This window comes from Nipponia nippon, unplaced genomic scaffold (genome assembly GCF_047370975.1).
Source record: "Nipponia nippon isolate SJK-2023a ecotype South Korea unplaced genomic scaffold, ASM4737097v1 scaffold_1, whole genome shotgun sequence".
Classification (NCBI taxonomy): Eukaryota; Metazoa; Chordata; class Aves; order Pelecaniformes; family Threskiornithidae; genus Nipponia; species Nipponia nippon.
This window is the reverse complement of record NW_028262290.1, coordinates 107,624,501-107,649,019: the sequence shown is the minus strand read 5'-3', so window position 1 is coordinate 107,649,019 and position 24,519 is coordinate 107,624,501. Positions and strand designations below refer to the sequence as shown.

The following is a 24,519-nucleotide window of genomic DNA, read 5'->3' as shown; positions in this document are numbered from 1 at the left end:
AAACATGGCAATTCAGGGCCAGGTTTTGGAAAAAATGTGCTACTTCTACTCAGCTTTGTTAAAGTGTGTGATGTGAATTTGCTTCAATGAATGATGCGAAGAACACAAATGCATAGCTGCAAGAATGGCATAGGTACAAAAGGGATACTTCCCTTTTCATAGGCAGCATGTTGTGAATCCACAAACCCACAGAAGTTGAGTCATTGTCCTGATCAGGTCTGGATCAGATGCCTGACTGTTAAGGTAACTTTTGCAGATGTTACAAAGTGGTACCAGCTGGCCTTAGGGGAAAGATGATATACCCCATGTAGGGGTTCCTATAACCATTGGAAAGTAAATCTAACAAATGTCAGTGGAAGAGAATCTCTGACATTGTATATGGAATCCTATTTTTATGATGTATATTTGTTATGAAGGTTGCTTAAGTGGTAATGTCCGTCAGTTTTCTTTCATGTGTAGCATTTGTTCAAGGCAGTGTATGTAGATTCAAAAGAGTATAATCTATATAGCAAATTTGCTTTACGTAGAAGTATGATTTTTGTGATAACAGAGTGACTTTCATGTAGATATTTTTTTGTATAAAAAAATTTCATGCTTTTCTCAAAGTTCTTTTCTAAAAGTACAAACAAAAATCTCAAGAAGGCATTTCTTGGATCTCTTGACAGCTTGTAAGGCAAGCAAAAACAACGGATTGATATAATCTCTGTTACAGTATTTTTCTAACCATTTTCTTTGTTTCTTCAAAACAAATTCCAGAAGTAATGTATTTACTTGAGTCATGAGCTTATACAAGATAACACCACCTCTGAAATCAGATACTGTTGCTTCTGAATACAGACTCAAAATGTGAACCAGGGTGGCCTCATTTCTGAAAGCGACATCTGCATCTATGCCTGCAAAAATGTGTCCTCCTTGCATGCTGATAACTTTTTAAGGGATTTCTTGCACTGCAAATACAACATGCTGTTCTGATATTAATTTTGAGCTGATTCACATTCCTGGAATTTGTCGTTCAAAAGAACCAGATCAGGCTGAGAGTTGTACTTGCACTTAGAGCTTAATAAGTATTTATTACTGGAATGTGTATTGTAAGGTATGTTTTATAAAGAAAAGTGATATTTCTAATATATATTTCTGCATTCTGATATACATGAGATATATATTATAAACTAGTAAATATGGGCTATTGCAGTCAATTCATAATGCTCATGTTTTATGTACTGAATAAAATTTCTTCACCATTTAGTTGGCATAAGCAATAAGAGGGTCAAAGTTTATCATTTCGTCAAAAGTCTTTGCAGGTTTAGGAAGATTTGGGGGTAGGTTCAACTTATATGTTTGCAATCTGCTTCATTGCAGACTTCAACTGCTAACAACAAATCCAACACCTTTGGGTCCGAGTGTCTTAGTTTGTTGTCTGATCAGAAGCAGAGATGAACAGAGACTGCATGTTTATTGTGCAAATAACATCTCTGTCTACCTGCCTCTCTTCTTTCTAATGGCAAGAAGAGTCTAGAACTGGTGCTTCCAGTTATGTGATGTAAGTAATGGCAGGAATGGAAGGTATACGTGGCACAGGTTATTTCTAACCCAGTAATTAAGGGTGAAATAATGCTATGGAAGATTCAGCATATGGTTCTATAAAATTTGAAGAAGTAGTTGGAACTAAAAATTCAGAAATCTAAAACTCTTCCCTTTGACCTCCTTTCCAAAGGTAATAGGTCAACGTGATCCATGAAAAAGTCTATGCATTAAGAAAAACGTATACATCTTTGCCATTGGAAAGAGCCTTCAAATCTTTCAGTGGCTATTACCCATCTGTTTGATGACAGTCAGCTGCTACTGATTCGAATATGTCAAAAAACTTGTGTGAAACAGAAATGCATTACATATGCCTATTAATCTTTTAGAAAGGAGAGGGGCAACATCTTATGGAGACATGAGGAAACTTGCATTATAGAATCTGCATCCTCAGTCTTCTAGATGTCTTTGACTCCCATAGGAAGAATTTTGTGGAGTCTTTGGCTGTTGTGAGTAGAGAAAGAAAGTTTATTTCTATGACTTTTTTCTGATCTAACTTGAAAAGGTAGAGAGAGTGATTAGACTTACTTTCCAGGTTTAACACAGCTTTTTTGACATGCTTAATGCTCCTTCCATTAATACTAGTGGCCTTTGTATCTGAGCCAAATGTGTGAGTATGAGTACGAGATCATGTCTTATATTTTGATCTCAGGCAGACTCTGAAATACATACGCTTGATGCTAGTTTGCAGGAAACATTACTTATCTTTAAAACTCTTAAGCTTAAATAGCAGCAGCAGCATTGTGAAGGTAAAATCACAAGCTCTGATGATCCATGCTGCCTGAGAGCCATAATTTTGTCTTTAATATAAATTATGTGGACCTGTAGGTCAGCAACTGTCCACTGTCACGTTTCCCCCATATCAGTCTTAGGAACCATAAACATAGTTTCTGCAAAGTAGCAAAGTTCTTAACTTCTGCAATTTGTAATAATCCCTAGAGTGTCAACAGTTTGTGTCAACTGAGGATAATGACCATATTGTGATTATACATACAGATTTATTAAAGATATAGAGAGGCCAAATGGTTGTATCAACCAGAAACAGATATCACATACTTCTTCAGCATGCAGAGAATCATTGTGTCAGCAAAGCAAATGATCTGGAAGTAGTGGAGAGCTATTTATTATACTAGTGATTTGTGGGGAAAATCCAGAATGATGGAAGCATAATGTGTTGGTCTTTATATTTGAAAACTCGCTATGCTCAGTGATGTAAGGATGTATGAACAGGCATTTAATCAACATGACTGCAGGCCTCAGTCTCAACTGGGGGTGTTTTAGTTAATGAATACAAGATGGCTTGTGGATTTTTTGACTAAACAATGAAATAGAAATCATCTGTGAAATATTGGTTGTGGGTTTACATACTTTTGTCTAGAAAATAAATGCTAAACCTCATGAAGCTTGATTGAATGCTCTTCTTCAGCACTGAAATAGCTCTTATATCACTGTGAAAAGTACTTCTGGAAATTATAGAATGTGAAAAAGCAACCTATACAGATGCTATACATAAGCAGTTCTTTGATAGCAATTGAGGACACAGCAGTAGTAAAAATTGACTCAGCAGACCATTTTGATGGTTCCTAAATTCCCAAGACAGGGATGGATGTGCGCATTTGTTTAGGCTCTTCTCTGAATCAGGGTATAAAATATTATTTCAGAGATTAGTTGAAAGTAAGCACTTCTTAAATGTGTGTTTGACATATGTTGTAAGAACAAAGGCGACAGGTTTTAGCATAATCGGCTACTGTAGGCCATATAAATTCAAACTGAAATATATGCAGTTATTTAGGCATAGTGTACAAAGTGTTTTAATGGAGTTTTAAAAGATTCTTCTGTGTTAATTACACAACGGGAGTGGGTTTGTTTCTGTGTTTTAGAGGGAGACTGAAAGATTTAAACTAATTCCCACCATAATAGCAAAAACAAGTTAGGAATTTTAAAAAGCTGCAAGCAGTCACTGAAGAGCAGCCCACAGAAGTAGGCAAAAATGGTTGAAGAATATAAGATAAAATGCCATCCTTCATTTCATTCAGAGTGTGAAATGACTGGTATGAATAAGGTGTGCCAATAAGAAGTGTGAATGTTTTTGAAGAATATGGGTGGGAAATACTTTTTTCTTTTAAAAAATGAACATTTTTGTATTAATTCCTTTTGAAGAATTTTGCTTAGTGACCATTTAAATTGTCAGTTGTGAATACTGAGGATGAAATGCTCGTGAAAATAAGGCACTGGTGATTGATCATAGGTTAAGCAGTTTACAAAGGGGATTTCTTAAATCTGTATAAATTTTTACAGATCAGTATTTGTTTACTGTCTTTTACTGAGCTCTGCTTAAAAGACAAAATTCAATACTCAGCAGAAGTATGTCTGTTGAATGGAATCAAGTTCTGCAGCTATTTTTACTGTGGATCTAGCCTCCAGAAAATTGTGGAAAATTGTGGCTCATTCTTTAGATTAGAGATTAAGTTATGAAAATAAGACAACATGAAATTTTGTAGTGTCATTACACAATATTTATATGAATATTGGATTGACTTTAAGTGATAATGATTGCATTCCTCAATTTTCTTCCCAGAGTTTGAATAAAACCAAACCTGGAACAAAAATTAGCCCAAATGATAGAACTCTTTTTTTCTTCTTAAAATTACTTGAGGTCACAACTTACCCAAGGTTTGCATATAAAACTGAACTAGACAAGGCTTATGCCTATGGTTTACGCACAGTTTGAGGAATCTTTTAAAATTGCTAGGCAATTTCTTTGGGCTCATGTTTTACTATTTACAGTTTTCACAGATATCTATACTGGATTTTAAAGAGGCATCAAATGGATTCTTAATGACTACTTGAAGTTTGTCTTTCATTTTCAACTATAATTAGGAAAGTGTGCATGGCAGCAACTATATTTGAGAGAAACCAAAAGATGTTGAGTACAGTTGTAGTATTTGTCTGCCTGAATCTGCTTTTTTTTTATATGCTATGGATTAAATATATGTCCTGCCTCGTTCCTACTTTTTATGGTATTAAATTATGGTCAAGAGAAAATGTATTTACAGTGCATATCACACTTGCACATTTTTTATTCTCTTCAGGTACAATCTACATATGGCATGTCTGTTTTTCCAGTGGCCACAGTAATATATAATCACTCATCAACAATGTTATTTGCTTTTTCCTTTAGGGGCTGATGTTATCAATTTTGATGGCCATGTAGTGTTACCATACAGATTCAGGAACAAGAAAATGAAAACATTGAAGGATGTCATCTCTCTGAAATTTAAGACCTCTGAAAGCGAAGGTGTAATCTTCCACGGAGAAGGACAGCAAGGAGACTATATCACCTTGGAACTGAAGAAAGCCAAACTTGTTCTAAATTTAAATTTAGGTATGCTTTGGTTGTTTAGTTTTCTGTACTTTTTAACCCTCCCACAAAAATTTTAGGGCAAATATTACATCTTTTTTCCCCAGTAGTATGGTAAGCCACATTATTTATTCAGATAATTTGGTGAAAATATTGTTCATTCCCTTTCTATATGTTTTTTTTTTTCTGTTCCATTCCTTCCTTTTTCCTCTGTGTGAGATACCATGAAAATAAGATCATACAGAAAAACAGGATCAGCAATATATTGTCATTAGAAACTTGCCGCAAACAAAAAAAGCCTTGCTAGAATTGTATTTGGGCTCAGCTGTGACTTTGTGTGAGAGAAGGACACTGTCATCAGTGCTAGAGGAATAGCTGGGAAGCCACAGGCCACATGAAGTTGAGGTTCAGCAGCTTTCCTAGAATCTGAGAAGTAGGACTAGGAAAGGAAAGAAGACATCAGTTTATCAGGCAATCTTATGGTGGAATCCTTATGTGTTACTCTGGTTCCAGCCTCCTTTTTCCTTCCAGTGAAAGACTACAGGCTCATGAGTGACCAGATTTATAAAGTACATTATTGTGAAAAACCCCACATTTATCTGGTTTCATTTTTATTTTCCCTTCAAACAAAAGTGTTTTAGAAAAAGATTTCATGTAACTTTTCTTAGTTCTCTTACAGAAATGTGAAGACTAAATTATTCTGTTCGTTATTTACATTGAATAGTAATTATTTCCACTAGCATTTTCTCCTGCTCTTTTTCTAAAGATCAACATGAGCAGATGAGGAGGAGGAAAGCACATCTTCCTACAGCAGTTATCTATTTTTAACAATTTTAATTGCAATACTAACCCATTCATTTCCAGTTTCTCCGTATTCTTCAGTTCCGTCTGTCTTTATAAGCTATTATAACTTCCATGTATGTGCTTGGTGGGGATGTTCTTAAATCACTAGGGTGATAAATGGGAACAGGCCCTGTGACACACACTCCCTTAATAAACAGAAGTAATGGTTTATGGTGTTATTCTTCCTCTGCCTGAGAGTATTGTCTTTGCGCCAGAGTCAGTGGAAAAGGATGTTTAGTTTGCCTGGTGAAATCCAGTGACTTAGGTTCAAAGATTGTGGCGGGGGGAGGATGGGGAGATGGCGGTGGATTTAGGTCTCTCTTTGCACTGGATTTGACTTTGCCTTGAAGAAACTGAGGCTCATGAACATGCATGGAATTTTTTTAACCAACAGCTGTGGAAGGATCAGTGGCCTTCAGCAAAAAGGCAGTATGGCCATTTGTAGGGGAGTAATGTCTTAAGGCACGGAAGTGTGATTTGCCAGAATGTGTTACCAACATGCACAAGCCTTAATGTCTGAGGTGCAGGCAAGCTGGATGGTAAGAAATTCTCAGCTCCAAAAATGCTTTAGGTCCTTGTGTATTCAGAACATGGAAGATTGCACTGTGTTATTGGGCAGTGCAGCAATTTTTTAAACTTACTGCTGAATTAGTCATTTGCTGCTTCAGTTGAGATCCACGCTATCAACCTTGCTGGCTTAGCTATGTCAGTCAGATTGCAGTGAGACGTGATTGCTGACTAGCATAGCCGCACTGGCAAAAGCCCCTGGAAAACACAGCAGAGAATTGCAAGACTGTACTCCTGCTAGTAGTTTGACTTCCAGAATAAGAAGGTTGTTGCAGGGGAAAGACCTAAAGAAGCTATGTTAGCAGAAGACATTTTTTGCTGCTGTTAGCTCAGTCTGCATTTAGCCTTTTCCTATAGGCTCACTGGTATAGCTATACTGGTAGAGCCTACAAAGTGTAGAACTCGGACTGAAATGGGTTTTTGCTACCCAAGTCTGTTATCACGCACCATGTCTTCCTAACTGTGATAAACCAGTACAGTTCCAGGGAACGTCAGGACCTGGCCCAAAGATGACAGCTTTTCATTTCGGTAATGTGGGGATGAAAACACAGAAAACCCTTAGTTGAAAACTTTACAACTGAAAGTTGGTATTGCTTCTTTGCTTCACCTCCAAGTAACTACTATTACAAATAACTACTTATACAGTTCACTGATCAGATACTTGCTGTATTTGGTCTAACTATTTGCATTTATGGCAGCAGCTCTCCACTGGGCAGATCTTTGCTTCATAGCGGACTGACTTCCTCCAGCTTATTGTGTGTCTGGTATGATTCAGGTGAAATATTGACAGAGCAAGAGGAAAACGTTTGCCTAACTGCTGTGAGGTGAGAATTGCTATTGTTTCTATTCTCATCTTAGGTAGCAACCAGCTTGGTTCTATTTATGGCCACACATCCGTGATGACAGGCAGCCTCTTGGATGATCACCACTGGCACTCCATCATCATAGAGCGCCACGGGAGAAACATCAATCTCACCCTGGACAGACACATGCAGCACTTCAGAACCAATGGAGAATTTGATTACCTGGACCTGGATTATGAGGTAAACAGTGAAACTTGTTTGTTTTCATTCAAATTTGCTTTATAAAGATAAGTCCAATAAGAAGAGAAAAGAAAATTAACATAATTTAAGAAGTTTTGGTACTTTTTTGTACATTTGTTTTAATTTTTTTCCCCTGACATTTCCTGGAATTTTCTTCCCAACATTGTTCTTAAGTGTAAATTAAACTCTTTCTTAGTGTAAATTAACTCTTTCTTAGTCTACCAGATCCCATCTGGTGTAAGAGTTATCTCAGCCTTTTGTTTTAAAATGGGAGATCTTTGTTATTCAGCAAGCTAAGCGTACACTACTTTTAAAATCTCTGAAGGCAGCTGCTGTAAACGGGAAGTAGATGAAAACAAAAAAATCGTACAATCTATTATTCCATTCAGGTGATAATTTTGCACTTGAATGAGAAAGCCTCAGTCTGTGCTGACAATTAGTATTTATTTTTAGCAAAGCAAGCAGAGTAGAACCTTTTTACTAATATGGATCTTGAGCTTTCTTGTCATAGGTAGGTAGATACTTCCTTGTATTTTCACAAATATGCCATCAATAACTTCTTTTTATAAAGAAGCAATAAAGAGTTAGGAAAGTTCTATGAAAACTTTTGTTTCATCAGTCAGGTTAATGCACAGGAGTGTTGGTAGTAACTAAACACGGATTTGTTTGATTACACTCCGGCTTCTGCTAATATGAAGTTGTTCAGTTTCTCTAAATTGTTACATGAACTTCAGCATGTTGGTTATTACAAACTTGGTATAGTGATTTTCTTGCACTCTTTACTGTTCCTAGTGAGAATGAATGTGATTGGCTGAGCGAAATACATGTATTTCCATCCTTGCAACTTTTTAAGCAGTGAGTGGGAATAAAAATGGTGTAATGCAGAAAAGGTTGAATTAACTTGTGTATTGGTATTTTTACAAACAATCTTTTGATCAAGAATGTGATATGAATGTTTGAAAAAATTACTTACGATTGTAAATATTACCAAATCAAATATTTACTTATATTCCAACAAATATTTATGAGTGCCTTCTTTGGTAGCTGTTATCCTGAGAAAATAATAAGCAAATTCGCCTGTACCTCTATTGCTCATCAAGCACTGAAGACTGAATTGAGCTACTGAAAACTCACATAAATAGATCTTATTAAAGATTTTGAAGTGAGTGAACTACAGAAAAAGTTAGGCTGAATGCCATAAGCCAGGGCTGGGCAATTCACACACACACACACACACACGTAAAAATATGTAGCATGTTTACATAATAAATATATTGCATACAATAAATTTACCCCTAGTAAGAGTAGAATCCAGGAGATTCACCATCTTCTCTTCTCTGACATTAGAGACCTCCCTGGCAGTTCGCAAAGATACATTTCAGTCTCCACGTACATGGATCCCCTTGTGTTTAATGGAACTTATTTGAGTGTGTGTAGATATATGTTTCTGTGGTTCATATAAATGCAAGAGCCTTAACCTCTTCTCCTTCCTTTCCTCTCAATTATCTCACTGGTTTTGGAGTCAGTCATCACAGTCTAAATTTAAATGCATTGCTCTTGTGATAAATTAATCACAGTGGATAAACCTGAAAGAATCAAAACTATTTTTCATGGAAAAAAGTAGTTCCTAGGTTAATCTCTTTCAGAAAAGTGAAGTAGGCACAATAGAGGAATAAACATTAGTTCTGATTGCATTTTCAAGGTAAAAAAGAAAAAAAAATCCTATGAGTCCCTCTTAACTCACTGTCATGGTACGTGTTTTTTGCAATTTTTCTTTTTTTCTTCAAAATGCTTTCCTTTCCATTTTCTCTTGTCCCAACACATGACTAACATGCAAAAGAATGTTTGACAGCCATTAAAATATTATAGTCACATTCTTCAGTTCATGTAAAGTACCATGTCTTCTCTAAAGTCAAGTAACGTCAATTTATAATACCTGAGGATCTGTCCCACAAAACACTTTTACATAGCTGTTATGTGCTATTTGTAAAGATTTTGGTTTTCAGCTGTATAGCTTTAGTTCTTCTTATATGCCAAGTCAAAGCCTCCTCTTTGGGATAGAAAGTGATACCTTACATGCTTTTAAAATGGAAAATGTGTCCCTACAGCTGTGTTTTCTTGCTCTCGATAATAACAAATGGAATTAACAATGAATGATATTTAAAGGCTTGTCTCTGCCAAATCTCAGCAGCAGACTATGAGTAGACATTTTTGTGAGCATTTGTGGGGCAGGGAAGCTAGGTGTCATTGCTATTTATGCCATCATCTATTGGATATAAATACTTAACATAGATTGCAGGGACTAATCTCATGAGTCCCTTGTTCTTCACATTTGAGCTGCAAAATATTAATGAAACATGTAGCATTTATTCACTTCCAAACATTTCAGAAAAGACCCTGATGCAGCAGAGACCTGTATAGTCTTTATGGAGTGACAGGGAGAGACTTCATAAGAAATGAACATTTTCAGTTTGTAAAATATTTGGTTTTCTTTGATTTTTAGCACTAGAGATTCTGGATAACCCAGTGGTTTAGGGTAATGAAATTCAGCATTAAGAGAAAAACAATTCCTTTTTGACCTTGATGGCTGGGTCTTTGCAGTGGTTGTCTTTATCTTCTCTCTGGAGCTGATTTGGTCTGCTAAGTCATGTGGTAACTCCTCATTGACTCTAATGACATGATAAAAGCATATTCTCATTAGTGGAAGGTGCTTCTATCTGTCAGGGGATAGCATCTTTAACTATGTGATTCTGTAAAATTCTTCTGGATGAAGTAGATATATAAGCATTAAAGGAAAGAAATGTATGGTTTTGGAGCCCACCATTGCTGTGTTGCAGGCTGAGCTCTGGCACACAGTTAGAGCTGAGTGAATGATTTGCATCAGATTATCTGGCTAATTTCATGTGTGCTCTTGTTTAGAAAAATACTGGGATGGACAGTTATTCCAAGTTCTTTGTTTGAAATACGTATTGTTCAGTAGCAGTCAGAAGAGCAGTCCATATATGAACAACTGTGATGTGTGTCTGCTCACTATTTGGACAATTGTAATAATACTTGGGATTTACTACCATAAATATTTGCAATCACAAATTCATTACAGATTTTTTTCTGCTTTTGCAGTGCTTATTTGATACTTCCTTTTTCTGTAAGCAGTGTTGTCAGCTCTCTCATTTGTCATGTTTGAGTGTTCAAAGAAAGCAAATACATCTACAGCAAATTTGTTTAAAAGTCTTTGCCCTCCAGTAATTATCTACCATTTTCTGTTTCATTCAAAGATAACCTTTGGAGGCATGCCTTTTTCTGGGAAGCCAAGTTCTAACAGTAGGAAGAATTTCAAAGGCTGCATGGAGAGCATCAACTACAATGGCAATAATATCACTGACCTTGCCAAGAGGAAGAAATTGGAACCTTCTAATGTGGTAAGAGCATAATTTAATGGTCACCTAAACATCTGCTTCACCTTCTAAAGGAGGCTAGAAGGTTTGTGAGTGTGTGTAGGTGATATCCTTGTGATATACTGGAATGGTACAGAACACAAAACAAACTTGATCACATACCCAAAGATCTTATTGTATGTATGTTTGTGACTTTTTTTTTTTATTATTATGTCTGAACATTTTACTTCTGGGGTCCCATTTCATCTTTCCAACATTAACCTTCAGTATCAGATGACTACTTTTTAAAAGAAAATCAGCTGAACCAATAAGTATTTCTTTCCTTTCCTCCCAAATTATAGCAGTCCAAAACCAGTGCAGACAGGGTGTATTATTAAATCAATTGGAGCTTTCTCGTGGCTTTAAATCATGGTATCTTCCATCCCTGCAGAGCTAGTTGAATTGCGGGAGAACAAAAGTCATTGGAAGGGAATGCTTCTACAGGTCTTTCTGGTAGCTCTGAAAGGCCTCAAGATATTAGACTTGAAAATCATTATTTAGCTTATTAACATTACAGAACTTATTAACATTTTATTCTATTTTTTCTCTTGCTTAAGCATTCATAGTTGCTTTCATGTTCGAACTTGCAGCTTTACGGGCAGGGTGATTAAGAAAGAATGTACTTTAATTACTGTATTTTTAAGGCTCTAAATGTTCCTAAAATTGCTTGCTGGCATACAAAGGCAATGTGGGTAAGAAATAAATGTATTATTGCCATGAGTTTGAGACGGTCTGAATAAGTTGATCAAGGCTTTCTTCTGTACAAGTTTATAGCCTTCACAAAGTCCTGCTAACAATATGAATGGTTCCACTATTGCTTTTCTCTTCTCTTTATGTAATAAAGAGTAAAGATTTACATATGCAGTGATGATGAAGTGCAAAGGATTGATTACCATTTGATTACTGCTTGGATAGTAATATTGAAGTTCCATATAATTGTATGAACAATATGCCTAAATGGTCAAGGTAATACAAAGGATAATTTTCAATATGTAATGTTTGCCCATACAAATTCAGTAATACAGCCTGATATTTAGAACCTTTTCCCTACATTGATTTCTTCAGTATTGTCAAAGGCAAAGATCATGATATATATGCCGTGGAGGAAGACTCTACTTTTAGAATTTTTTTGACCCAGTCACATGAATTCCTGAATCTTTGACTTTTTTTTTTTCCCCAGAATTGCCTGTGATTTCCTGCCTGCAGTGCATTTTAAGCTTGTCATGTAACCATGGTTTTCACAGATTGATGCCTGATTTAGGAAAGGGTCTTTCTACAAGAGTAATCTTTCCATTTTGCACAGTTGAGTCCACTGCAAGTTAGTAGGACATATTCTTAAAGCCTCTTTCTGAACAGAAGAGTTATTTAAGCAGTTTTTGTAGTGCAAATTCTATCCTTTCAAAAGTCTGGCGTAGCTAGCAGGCCTGTAAAGCCTCTGTAAAATCATCTCTCTGTTTTTTTCTTTGTTTCTTTTTTCGTTTGTTTGTTTTTAAAATTATGTTACCTGTAACATGAAAGTAAAATCCACATAAGAAGCTTTGGCATGCTAGTTTAATTTGATGGTTCTGTTGATTTCCAATTCTGAGAATGGCTATAAAAATAGAAGTGACCTTTGTTTTCAGTAGAATTACTTAAATTGCTTCAGCTCTTCAAAAGTAAAATCAATTTTACTCTGACTAAATCAACATGGATTTTAGTGTTTCTTACAAAAGCTTTTTTTCTCCTATTTTTTAGCCTGATTTAGCATGAAAAATAGACTCGGTTGAGACTACTGTTGTTGTTAATCATGGTTATGGTGATGGTACTTAGGCAATCCAACAAGGATCAAAGCTTCATTGTAGAAGATCCTGTACAAACCCATAACAGTAGGCACACCCTGCCCTAAAGAGTGTATTATCTGAAGAGGCAAGACAGACAAAATGTAATGAAGTGAAACACAAGCAAAGTAATCAGTATGGTGATGAGACTTATCGGGGGGGGAGGGGAAGAGGAAAGAAGGATATTAAATAGGTGAGAGACAGAAGAAAAAAATATTCTTAGATGCAGGTAGTTGAATTTCAGAAGTCACACAGTGAAAGGGAGTTGACAAGTTAATTTTACAGAATGAGGAGGCCCAGAGAATCAAAGATGATAATAAGATGATAATCTTGATTTGTGTCTGGACAAAATTAAAGTTAAAAAAATTTTTAGGTCTCATATAGATAGGTGTTATGAGCAAAAAAAGCACCACCAAGCATCTCTTTAATTTATTGAAAAGTAAGGATGTAAAGACAATTTAAAACTCCAACACTGACTTTAGTAACGTATTTCTTTTTGATTTAGAGGGTAAGAATAAGGGGAAAAAAAATTTGGCAGTCCTTTGTGATATATAAGATGGCAACAAGCTCTTTGGGGAGAATGAGTCAGACGGATGGTCTTGAGCAGTTATTGTTGTTCTTATTAGTGGAGCCTGATTTGTTTTCATAGAAGATAAATGAGCCAAATGATAAAGATGCCCAAAAGGGAGAGTGGGGGAGAAAAGGACAGCCGAGACAGAGAATTTAAGTGTCTGCTTTTCTCCTGAACCAAGTTGCAAACAAGAGTTGGCAGTGACTAACTAGCACAGTAGTGCTAACACTTCTATACTACTTTCTATACAACTTGATCAGGACTAAGACAGAAACAGGGAACATGCTTGTAAACAAGTCTTCCAGTCCATCTTTTCTGTGTTTTCTACTAAAATATAACAAGCTTTGTAGGATTTCATTACCTTGCATAACTGAAGAATATTGACCCTTGTACCACTAGTGAGAAGAGACCAGAACATGGCAGCTAACAAGAAGTCCAGAGAAATTTGAGTTTACGAATTTAGTTACTTTATCAAATTTTTCTACCCAGAGGTACATTAAGGGCAGGCAGTGTGAATACTAATTGGATTTAGTTTCCACAGAACAGTCTGTCCAATTTTAAAGCCTGTAACTGAAAAATGCTGAGGAAAATTGTATTTGCTACCCTCCATCCTTACATCCACTAGGTCTATGCTCCTCCCACTTCTGCAGCTTGTATGCCATGTACTACTGAGTGTAATCATATACAAACTTAAGATGAGTGTTTTCTTTGAATTATTTATATCAAGTGAACATTATGGTAAGCTCAAAGATGAGTAATAAGCTATTTTGAGAAAAATACTGAACTAACACGATAAACATTAGTGTACAGCACATTGCCTGAACTGTATAATCCATCCTGATTTAACAGGTATTGTAGTCTTAATAAACTCATTACCTCTCTTTTGGGAGCTACATATTCAGCCAGTAGCTCTATTAACTGGGGAAGGTTTTAAGACCCAGTAGTATTTCCCCAAAGGGTAACATCTGAATGTGGATAGGCAAAATTGATTTATAAGAAGTAAACATGAAGGCAATTCGCAGCATCATGATACAAAGCTCAAGCTACCCAAAGTAAAATGTTTTCACCATTTCCCTTCCAATGTAGTATGAAAAATTCTCTGATAAGACTAACAGTTTCAGTATAAATGCACAGTATATGTTTTACTTCCAGATGTCATTGCCCAGCAAGTCACTCTGAATCTACAGAAAAGGATCTCTTTCTCTTTGAAAAACAGGGATGATATTATAGAGACAAGCTGCAGATTAGCTTGAACTCTTGACCTAGACCTAGTGATGTATCTATATCACATGGGCTTTACTTAAAAGAGGACTCGTCTTGTAAATTACAGTCATAGAGGGAATTGATAATCCAGTTCAGATTAATCTGAATAGCTCAGTAGAGAAAATACTAACTAGCAGAGAAATTAGAGTTATATGTTCCTTCCTCAAGAAATCTTTTATGCAGTTAGGTTGTTCATGATAAATGCATTCACTGATGTGAAAAAAGGATTTGAATGCATTTGATGCCATTAACATTAATGGGTGTTATACATGCAAGTATCCCAAGCATCAGGATGACAGGAGAGTGTCAATTGGATATGAAAGCCTTCTTGTTATGAGGAAATTGTTAGTTCCTCTCGGTAACAAGGCAGCAAAAGAAACCCTTAAAAATGTCTAACAAAATGCTTTCTGAACAGTACTTAATTGGTATCTGTGACTGAACCATGAGATGTCAGCTCTTACAAAATGCTGTTGACTTCTGTGTCTACACAGGACTGCCTTAACTATGTAACAGAAGCTGTTTCCAATCCACAGGGTGACTATTACACTGAGAATGTTAACAAAGGGTTACAGAGGGTGTTTCAGCTATTCTCCAGCTTTTTTTTTCTGTATGTGAAATTTGTGGTTTAACCAAAAGCCTTCTGTAGCACACTTGGAAATCATAGAATCACAGAATCATAGAATCGTTTAGGTTGGAATGTTCAGACTAAAACTATTCAAACAAATGAGTTAACTCTTTTGATTTAACACTTAGTTGGCTGAAAACTTAAAATCTCTAAGCAACTTTTAAACAAAAGAAATCAGAATAGCCAAGCAGCTTCACAGCAAAGGAGATAAGGGGAGGTCCTTTCCCTTTACTCAGAAGGTAGTTGTAGTTTCTGTCATCACACTGTCATTTAAAAGCTTCCTATAATTGTTTTAACTGATTATTTTCCTAAACCCTTGGATATTTTTTGTTATCCATGGAACATGGGTGTATGAAGAGAACATGGTTTGTAATGCTGCAATTTTATCATAAAGATAGGAAGAAATCTTTTAGGAGATCAGTATAAAGAAAACTCTTCTCTATTTCCAGATTATTGGAAACATCAGTGTTTCTTAATTGACGATGGAGGCTGCCAACCTTAGAGTCTAGTTGCTACTAGTTCTACTGGCCTTTATAGGTAGACTGTGTGGCAGTAGAACTTCTCACGCTCTGTAGGAAAAAGAGGTGGTTATGCAGGGTAATCTAAGAATCTATCTGAGTGCTCAAGAAACTATTATTTTTATTCATTTAGCTTTGACATGGAAATACTATATAAAAAACTGAATCTGCCACGCAGGTGCTATCTTGCTATGACACAGATAAGGTGTTTTCTGATGTGTCATTCTTTTAAAAAGTGATGGGTTTGGACATTGGTAAATGAGTGCTAAATCTTGCTTCTTTATTGACGTCATCTAGCCTATCTCCAATTGAAAATAATTACTTCTAAAAAAAATTTACTTAGGACTTTCCTCCCACACATTTTCAGACACAAAGTTCCTATCTTCTTTCCAAATTCTCTAACTTCCCTCAAGATGAACTTTCAGATGCATTTATACACTATGAATACAAAAATATGTGACATAAAAGCTTCTATCAGGAAGTCAGTAATATGGAGTTTAAAAATATTTATGTGATAAAGATGATGACTGAGCAGTGGGATGACTGGGATTCTGAGCAGTGCTTAGGTGAACCTTGTCTTTAAACATCTAGGTACCTCCAAAAATGTTGTTCAATCCTTAATATTTTTTTTAATATACAAATAAATATCAAATGATTTGCTACCTTGATTGTACTAATTATTTCCATATTGCATCAGATAAAATTCTTCCTTCCCAAATTGAACTGAAATTGCTACAGAGTATCCATCTGTCACAGTGGATCAGAAAGCCTAACCATAGAACAGGACCCACTTTGCCACATGTTAAAGGAATTCTTCAGCAGAGGAAGTTTTCCTGTTATGTTTGCATTGATGCATTAAAAAGTCAATTCTGAACAGAGAGTGCTACAAATTATTTACGATTTCTAAGGAAATAAAATGGTAATACATCCTGCCATTGTGGTCTTTTGTGAGAACCAAAGCGAAAAATTCATGTCCCTAATTCTAGTCTTGTTTACAGATACATTTGAAAGCCATGGAAATCAATAAAGTTGACTGGATTTTTGTCAGTTTCCCAAAGAGTAAAATTCTACAGTGTGAAAACTGCGGTTTCTTTTACAGAGAAAATTATTGACTAACTACAAATATTAGGCATTGTTCATGATCAGCTACTCCAAATCCTTCTGCTTCATGAAATGAAGCATTAGATTATCTATTATTATCCAGTAGAAAACATAACAGAGAGGCTAGCTCTTCATGAGGTATTATACATCCTTCTTTCATAACCTCATGTATTATGTTGATTGACACATTGATGTAAGGGTATTTGGAAAGCTGTATTTCATTTTTATAAAAGGATGAATTACTGCTCTGTTATAGGCTTCTTTGGTGACCACGAACAAGCCCAAGTTTCTCTGTGATTCATTTCTTCATCTTTGAACTGGGAATATTAATGCTTTTTTCTAAGCTTTATCTTAGTTAGACTATAACTCTTCAGGTCAAAGAGGGCCTCTTATTGTGTGTATGTACAGTACAAAATATAATGGGGCCACTGCTAGACAAAATAGAAACATCAGCAACAACATTATAATAGTAACAATAATGGTAATATTAATAACACACTTTTACATGCAACTTGCATTGATCACAGTAGTCTCTAGGTTGAATGAAACCTAGAATACTTTTCTAGAGGTAGCTATGAATTTAGTGGAATCTTACCATTTTGCTTATGTTTTTGGAATCTTACCATTTTGCTTATGTTTTTGCTTTTTTTGTGTTTTATTTAGGGAAATTTAAGTTTTTCTTGTGTGGAGCCACATACAGTGCCTGTCTTTTTCAATGCCACCAGTTACCTTGAGGTTCCTGGTCGTCCAAGCCAGGATCTGTTTTCAGTCAGTTTCCTTTTCCGAACTTGGAACCCCAATGGACTTCTTGTCTTCAGCAACTTTGCAGATGACCTGGGGAATGTTGAGATTGACATAACTGAGGGCAAAGTCAGCGTCCATATCAATGTCACCCAAGTAAAGAAGAACCGAATAGACATCTCATCAGGTAAGTGTTTTGTTTTTTTTTTTTAATTGGTATCCTTTTTGTTGGTGTTGGACCTAAAAATTAGAACAATTGTTTTACAGAATTTAAAATTTAAATTGCAACTATATTAAATCTTTTATTGTATGTTTCATTGAGTAAGAGATAGAAGAATATTAACAGTTGTTAGATTAAAAAACACAAATATTCTTAATTCTGTCATGAAAACCAGAAAACATATCACCTCTTATCTAGGAGGAAGCATTGCTTCTTATTTTCTTTCTTCCATCTGTCTTGCAGTCTCCTCTGCAAAAATATTTGGTTTCAAAAGGGGAGGGTACTCCCTTGTTGAGAGCAGCCTAATAATTAGGCTGCTCCTGTTACTTCCTAATAATTAGCAAGCTCTAATTAAAAAAAAAAAAAATCCATTCGTTTTAACCACAAGGCTGGAATGAAAAATACTGTAGCATTCTCTTAAGTATTCTGTAGAGTCATGCTGGAGAAGTACCTGAGCTTTCAGTACCTAACTAAGGAGGTTTTGGAAAATACTGGGTAAAAGGTACAGGATTAGGTTTGTTTCTGGAAGAAAGGGTGTGTGTTGGTGTCAGTTGATCAGCCTTTTAAAATTACTTGATACTTCCATTTTGATAAATTGTACTTTCTGTCTCGATTCTTTATGGGCATTTCTGGATCAGCTGTAGCCAATACGGTATTAGCTATATCATGTCAATTAACACTTTTTCTCAGCAAAGAATGACCTAATCAGGGGTTCAAAAATACAGGGTTGCTTGCAAATGGATCTAGCTCTGCATAAAAAAACCCCAGTGATTATTTGAAGTAGCATATATGGCAACCTAGTTTCTTAGCCAAAAAAGGGATGCCTTTTTTGCCTGAAATCGTCCATGGTTACTATTTTTTGTTGATTTCATGGTGGAGGTATTTCAGTCTTCATCAACAGGATTGATATACTGGTATAGCTCTGAATGAATGTACTGTCTACATAATCATATAAACAGGGACTTGAGGAAATGTAAGAAGAAGAATAAAATGTCTTTTTTAATGAGAAAACATACATTAAGTAGGAAAGTAAGATTTCATTTGGCAAGTGGACATATTTGTGAGTTTTCTCTTCACCCCATTAATGAAATAGACTTGAGCATAAATTAAATTATTTTAAAGATAGACCTAAATAAAATATGAATAGTAACAATTAAAAATAAGAATTTACCTGTTTTGTAAAATTAAAATGTTTTTATGAAAAATACATCATATCTCCTTCCAGCATTACAATTTTTTTTAGCACAAAAAATCCATACCATAGATTACAAGTTAACATTTCATTGCCTTTGTTATACAAATACACTCATGAAAGAATTAAGTAATGTTCCGGTAATACCGTAAAGTCTTGAACAAGAATGTTTTGTTAAGGTACTAGTGCTTCATAATTAGGAACCACATGGAATTATCACCCTCATTCTTTCTTCCTTAGCTCTGCCTAGTACAAATCCCAGTTTACAGACAGAAGTGCCTACCCATGATACTTCTTCATGACCTTCTTTGTGCCTTTTGTTGTCCAATGAAGATTTCAGTGCTGATTAGCCAAATACTATGAGAAATAAAAATTTCACCAATTTGCCACTAATTTTGCCCAGTCTATATTTTGATGTGAAACCATTTTCAGATTCCATTAAGTTTACATTCTGGAAAGTAAGCACATGTGAAAACAGTTAATTTGCTCTTCTGCTTTCTCCAGACCTTCACCCACAGGAACAAAAATTCCCCAACTACTGCAATGTAAAACCAGAGCATTCCTGTTGTGACTTTCTTCTAAAATATTTTTAATTGAATATTGTTCAGAGTAAATCTTTTCAGTCTGTATGATCAGTTTACGTAGCAGCCCAAGAATCACGTACAGCCATTCATTTTTATAGCCATGATGCTATTCTTTGTCTCCATACAATCACAGAATCCAATATCTACACATTACAGTTTGAATATTTTAAAGAGTTAGTAGTTTCCTTTGTTATTATAATTTGTACTATAATAAAAATACATTTATTGCTTAATTTTTCATTGTATGGACTTTTTATATTTGCATAGCTATCCTGGGAAAGTTTGATTTATTTTAATACTTTGTTACTACTTTTGTTGCGACAGGCATTTCAGTGCCTGTGAAATGAATCGTGTGTGTGAACATAAGAAAGCAAAATACGGCGTCTGCCAAGGAAGGCTGCAGAAGGAATGCTGCTGTTGTACGGCAAATATCACAGCGACCTTCTTTTTCCCTTCTTGTGCAGGGAAGTAACAGATGTCAGCATATAAACCTGCTGAGTTTATGTAGAAGTCAAAGTGGTCTGCCTTTGGCACAAAGATTTCTGACTGTTGTGGTCCTATAGATATAAGATGCACACTTTTTCACTGTTTCTTTTTACTTACAGCTGACAAAGCAGAATTTGCTGTAGTCAAGTGTGCAGCCTTCTGTGTAACTATATGAGTAGGGTATGAATAATTAGACTGCTGTCTACTGGGAAGTACACACCCTGGTTATCACAAAGAATTAGGCTAACTGAAACCACAGCCTAGATGCAGGTGTGTTTTGTATTTCATAGTTTCGCTGTACTTATGCCTGTAATTTCACTGGAGGAAGCTGAGGTCTCTTAGTCCTTATTCTATACACCGCTCATAATTTACTAACTTACTTTCGTTAGCAGCTTTTAAGGTCAGCTTTCCGTGTTAACATGGGGACATCAGCAGTTTGTTCTGGGGCATAGTCTAATGCTGACTATAGAAATAGTAGTTGAACTGACTGGCAGGAATTACACGACAGAACTGTATGCTGATGCACAGGTGGCAGAGTTTCTTCCTGTGCGTTTCTGCACTAAAGATACTGGTGTGGAACAGAGTTCTCGTTTGTCTGTTTTTCAGTGTCATAGTATTCCTTAAACACCTTAAAGCTGCAGGCACTGACTCAGGGAGCTCCAACTTAGCATGAGTGGAGTTCAGATAAACAGGAGAGTCTAGCCTTCCAACCTATCAACTATAGTTAAATTCCCACCTTTCTCACTGGTAGCCGGGCACTGCAAACCTCCTTATTGAACTACTTTATGAAGTGCTTTGTCATGCCAGGGAGGGATCAGACAGTATGTGAAAAAGATTTTCTTGTTGACTTGACAGAACTTTCACACCTAATTCCTATGAGCATTTTGTTTAAGGAAAGGTGGCTGCAGTTTTAAATATTTTGATGACACTTTACAAAAATAAAAAATAAAATAATGCGTAGAAGGTACAGTTAAAGGAGCTGCACTTCTAGTCCCATATAGTACATGGACCTGTGTTCACTACTTACCTATAGAGTCAGTAAGGTGAATAGCTTATAGGACATTGTAAAAAGTTTTGTAGACAGCTGTAAGGTTTAGAGGCAAGAACGTCAAGTAATCAGCAAGCAGAATCAGTTGACTGTTAAGAAGCGTGAGAGCTACTACTAATCTGAGAAATCAGAAATAGGTTTATACTTGATTTTTATGCCAATTAATTCTATGTTTTCTGTTTTATATAGTGAATGAAGGGATGCAATACTCCAAGGTGGTCAAATAGAAAACATGAATACAAAAAGTTTAACTTCTGTGTAAATACAGTGACTATGAGAGGTTTACATAGCAGGCTGTGAGAAAACATTTGGATCAATAGTAGGCAATTCATGGGAATCATGAAGCAGACATTGCTTTGCGTTTAAAATCACAGAAATGGAGAGTTGCCATCAGGCGGTCTGTTCTTAGCAGTTTTCTCTGTCTCCCAGAGATCCTCCCCTGCTCTCACCAGTTGTCTGTTCCGGTTTTGTCAGGGATAATTTTTTCACAGTGTTAGCAGATCTCAGCGAGAGCTCTTAGGTCTTATTTAATGTTTTCCTTTGGTCTTCCAGAAGGCACTTAATTGTTCCTTCATTTATTTAACCGCGTGTCCTGCCCACTGGCGACTTCACTATATTCAATTCTTCGTGAACTTCTCTCAGCTTCTTAATCTTCTTCATATTTATTGGAATGATAAGTCATCCCACTACTTTATTCTTGGAATATTTAAAATAAAAATAATAATTTTTTTATTTTTAAAATGGTATTGTGTATCTGAAGCTTCTTCACTCATTGTTTGGAGTTCAAAATTATCTTCAGACTAAGTATGAGACATTCCTACTGTCTATCATGCTTTAATTCCATCTTTCATTCTATTGTTGCTACTTTTAAAAAAACACAGGTAGTTGATATTAGCATTAGCAGCTCCTAGATAACTTTCTGTAGATCACTTCTTGTTTTGCAAAAATGCATTTTATTTTCTTTTTAATGATGTTAGATACTGTTTGTCTTGCTGCCCCTTTCATGCCTTCAGTCACTTTCAAACCTCTGCCTCATCTCTATACATCTGATTAAAGCATTTAAATGTATCTGTATTATGAAAATTCTGTCTTTATTTTACATGTGCTGAAAAGAATCGGGATGATTACATATATTGTAGTACAGTGTGTATGATTTTCGCATTACTAGTAAAAGGCACCAGACTTCGTGCTGACCTGGCAAAGCAGAATCTCAGGTTTTACTTGACTTGGCTGTAGCTTGTTTAACAGTGGCCAAACGACTAGAACCTGACTTGTCCTGGGCTTCAGCTTAGTGAATGGTAGAGGCAATAAAGAGCTGGTAAAAAAAGTAATAAATTTTTTACTGTGTCGATAAGGTGTACGGTCTTTTGCCTGTAACACAATTTTGAGTGTAAGAGAATATTTTACCTTAATATGCAGTTCACCTTTCAGTTTGTAGTACATATGAAAGGGACAAAGATGATTAGTCCTTGTGGTTATACTTACTGCCTGATTTTGCTTACTGAGCAGATTTTTTCTTTTTTCATGATCTTGCCAGTTGTTCCTTCAAAACAGGTCTCCAAACAATAAAAAATTCCTTCCTTTCCTACCCAGCATTCTGTTAAGTGTCCAGTAAGCACTGTTTAGCTGTGAACAGACCAGCAAAGCTGTTGTACAAAGTCAGTGGCCTTGATTTTGCTTTTTCTTATGTTAATCTTACTTAGACACTACCACCATTTGATTGATGAGAGTTATATTAATAAACTTGCTGTTAGTAAGAGGAAAATCAGGCCCACTGAGAGCTGAAATAAAGATTTAATTAGAAGAATAAGCTACTGACTGCAGAATTACACAGGTGAAATACTTAAAGCTTGTGTATAAATCAAGAGTTAAACATCCTATTGACTTTTTCTCTGCAGAGTAACCTGTGATTAATATCTTCACAATTGTGTATGTCCCAACATAGGGATTAATAATAGGAGAGAATCTCAGAAAACAGTTAAGAGATTTATCTTTACTGCTCCATATAGTTTTGGACTAAATTCTGCTTTTGGCATCATGGGATTCAGCCAGACTTCCTGGAAATTGCTGGGTTTACCCAAGGGACTTGTGGAAGTAACGCTAGGCTGAGAAGATGGAAGGAAGAAAGAAGTATTCTTGCCTTCTTTAAGAACTTTTTTAAAGCAGATTTCCAGTGTAGTTTTGCATACCAAAGGATTCTGATGTTCTGCTACAGTTTTAAAAGTCATTTAATTTTAGTATGTGCTACCTGTTTACCCTAAGAACCTACTCAAAATTTGTGATCTTGCAATTAGGAGAGTAAATTGTTGATGAAGTTGTATGTATTTATAAGCTTTAACAAGCTAATGCCTTCTTTCTTGAGCACAGAAGAAATCAGCAACTGGAAAATGTCCTAGTCCCACATCTCGCTTTGCCAGAAAAACTGTTATGAAACATTTCCCAAAGCCAGATGCAAATGCTGTTCAGTGCAGGGTTAAGCCACAGCCCATGTCCCAGTTGCCTCCTTTTCTTTCACTTAGTTATATCTACCTGCTTCAGCAACTTAACCCAAATTCCTTCCTAATGAAACCAAACTTTTGTGAAGCTTTCAACATGGGGAAAAATTGGTAACCCATGAACAAACACGAAGAGCGTTGCGTTGCTCGAAGGAACAATAGTAACATTCAAAATAACACTCCTGAGGAATCATCTAATGGCTTTCCAATGTTTTTAACTGCAAACCCCGAATCCCTGTTTTGATATAGAAAAGAACTTTTCTGCCTCTTGTGAAAAGGCAAGATTTTCATGGTGGCAGATTCTAAAATGATCTCTTGATTTATCCTCTGTTTACTTTCTCACTTGTCTTTTCACAGACAGCTCTGACCTTTCATATCTAAACATTCTCTGCTCAGCTGAAATGCTAGATGCTCTACAAAGATCCCTTGGATTTTACCCCACAGTACAAATGATAAGTCGCTGAAAAAGGACATCATCTCCTTTGGCCCATAATGTCTTAACAGAGAAGTTTTCAGAGTGTCTAAAACCTTCTGCCTTTAAATTGAATGCATCTGCTTGGAGCTCCTTTTTTCCCCTTCCAACTTTCCTAGTTAACATCTTGTTCTGTATATTAGCTGCTGCTCAAGGCAGTCTTCAGTTCCTCCTGTCAACCATAAACTTATTAAAACTTGGGATATGAATATCTTTTTGTCATATTTATCCTTATTAAATAAATCACACTTCTCCCCGTGGAATCTCTCTGGGAAGCTTTCCACCCTTCTGTCTTTCTGCTAGATTTCAAGTCATCTGAATTGAAGTTCATTTATATTTTAGACCTCGGGTTAAGGTAACATCCTTCAGGTAATAAAATGTCTCTGTCTGACAGATCTAAAGTGGTACTCTTCCAGTGACAATTCCCAGAGGCATTTTACATGGGAATTGAGAAGTATTTTTGCCTCTGTTGCTAAATGCAGGTTTAAACAGGGAATGTGTATACACAGAGCAAAAGTGGACTTCTGGTGGGAAGATAACATTTCCCACCAGGTCTT

The 24,519-nt window shown here is 35.9% G+C and overlaps 1 protein-coding gene across 2 annotated transcripts in view; it reads left to right on the top strand.

Annotated features, from left to right (window-relative positions):
• The window catches only part of CNTNAP2 (contactin associated protein 2), a 1,210,705-nt gene that overhangs the window by 574,587 nt on the left and 611,599 nt on the right, over window positions 1-24,519 (top strand). For both annotated transcript variants that reach the window (XM_087766336.1, XM_087766327.1), the window contains exons 5-8: window positions 4,763-4,966; window positions 7,211-7,395; window positions 10,671-10,814; window positions 17,388-17,652. In XM_087766336.1, the coding sequence (XP_087622462.1) occupies window positions 4,763-4,966; window positions 7,211-7,395; window positions 10,671-10,814; window positions 17,388-17,652 (798 nt within the window). The remainder of the gene's footprint in view (window positions 1-4,762; window positions 4,967-7,210; window positions 7,396-10,670; window positions 10,815-17,387; window positions 17,653-24,519) is intronic.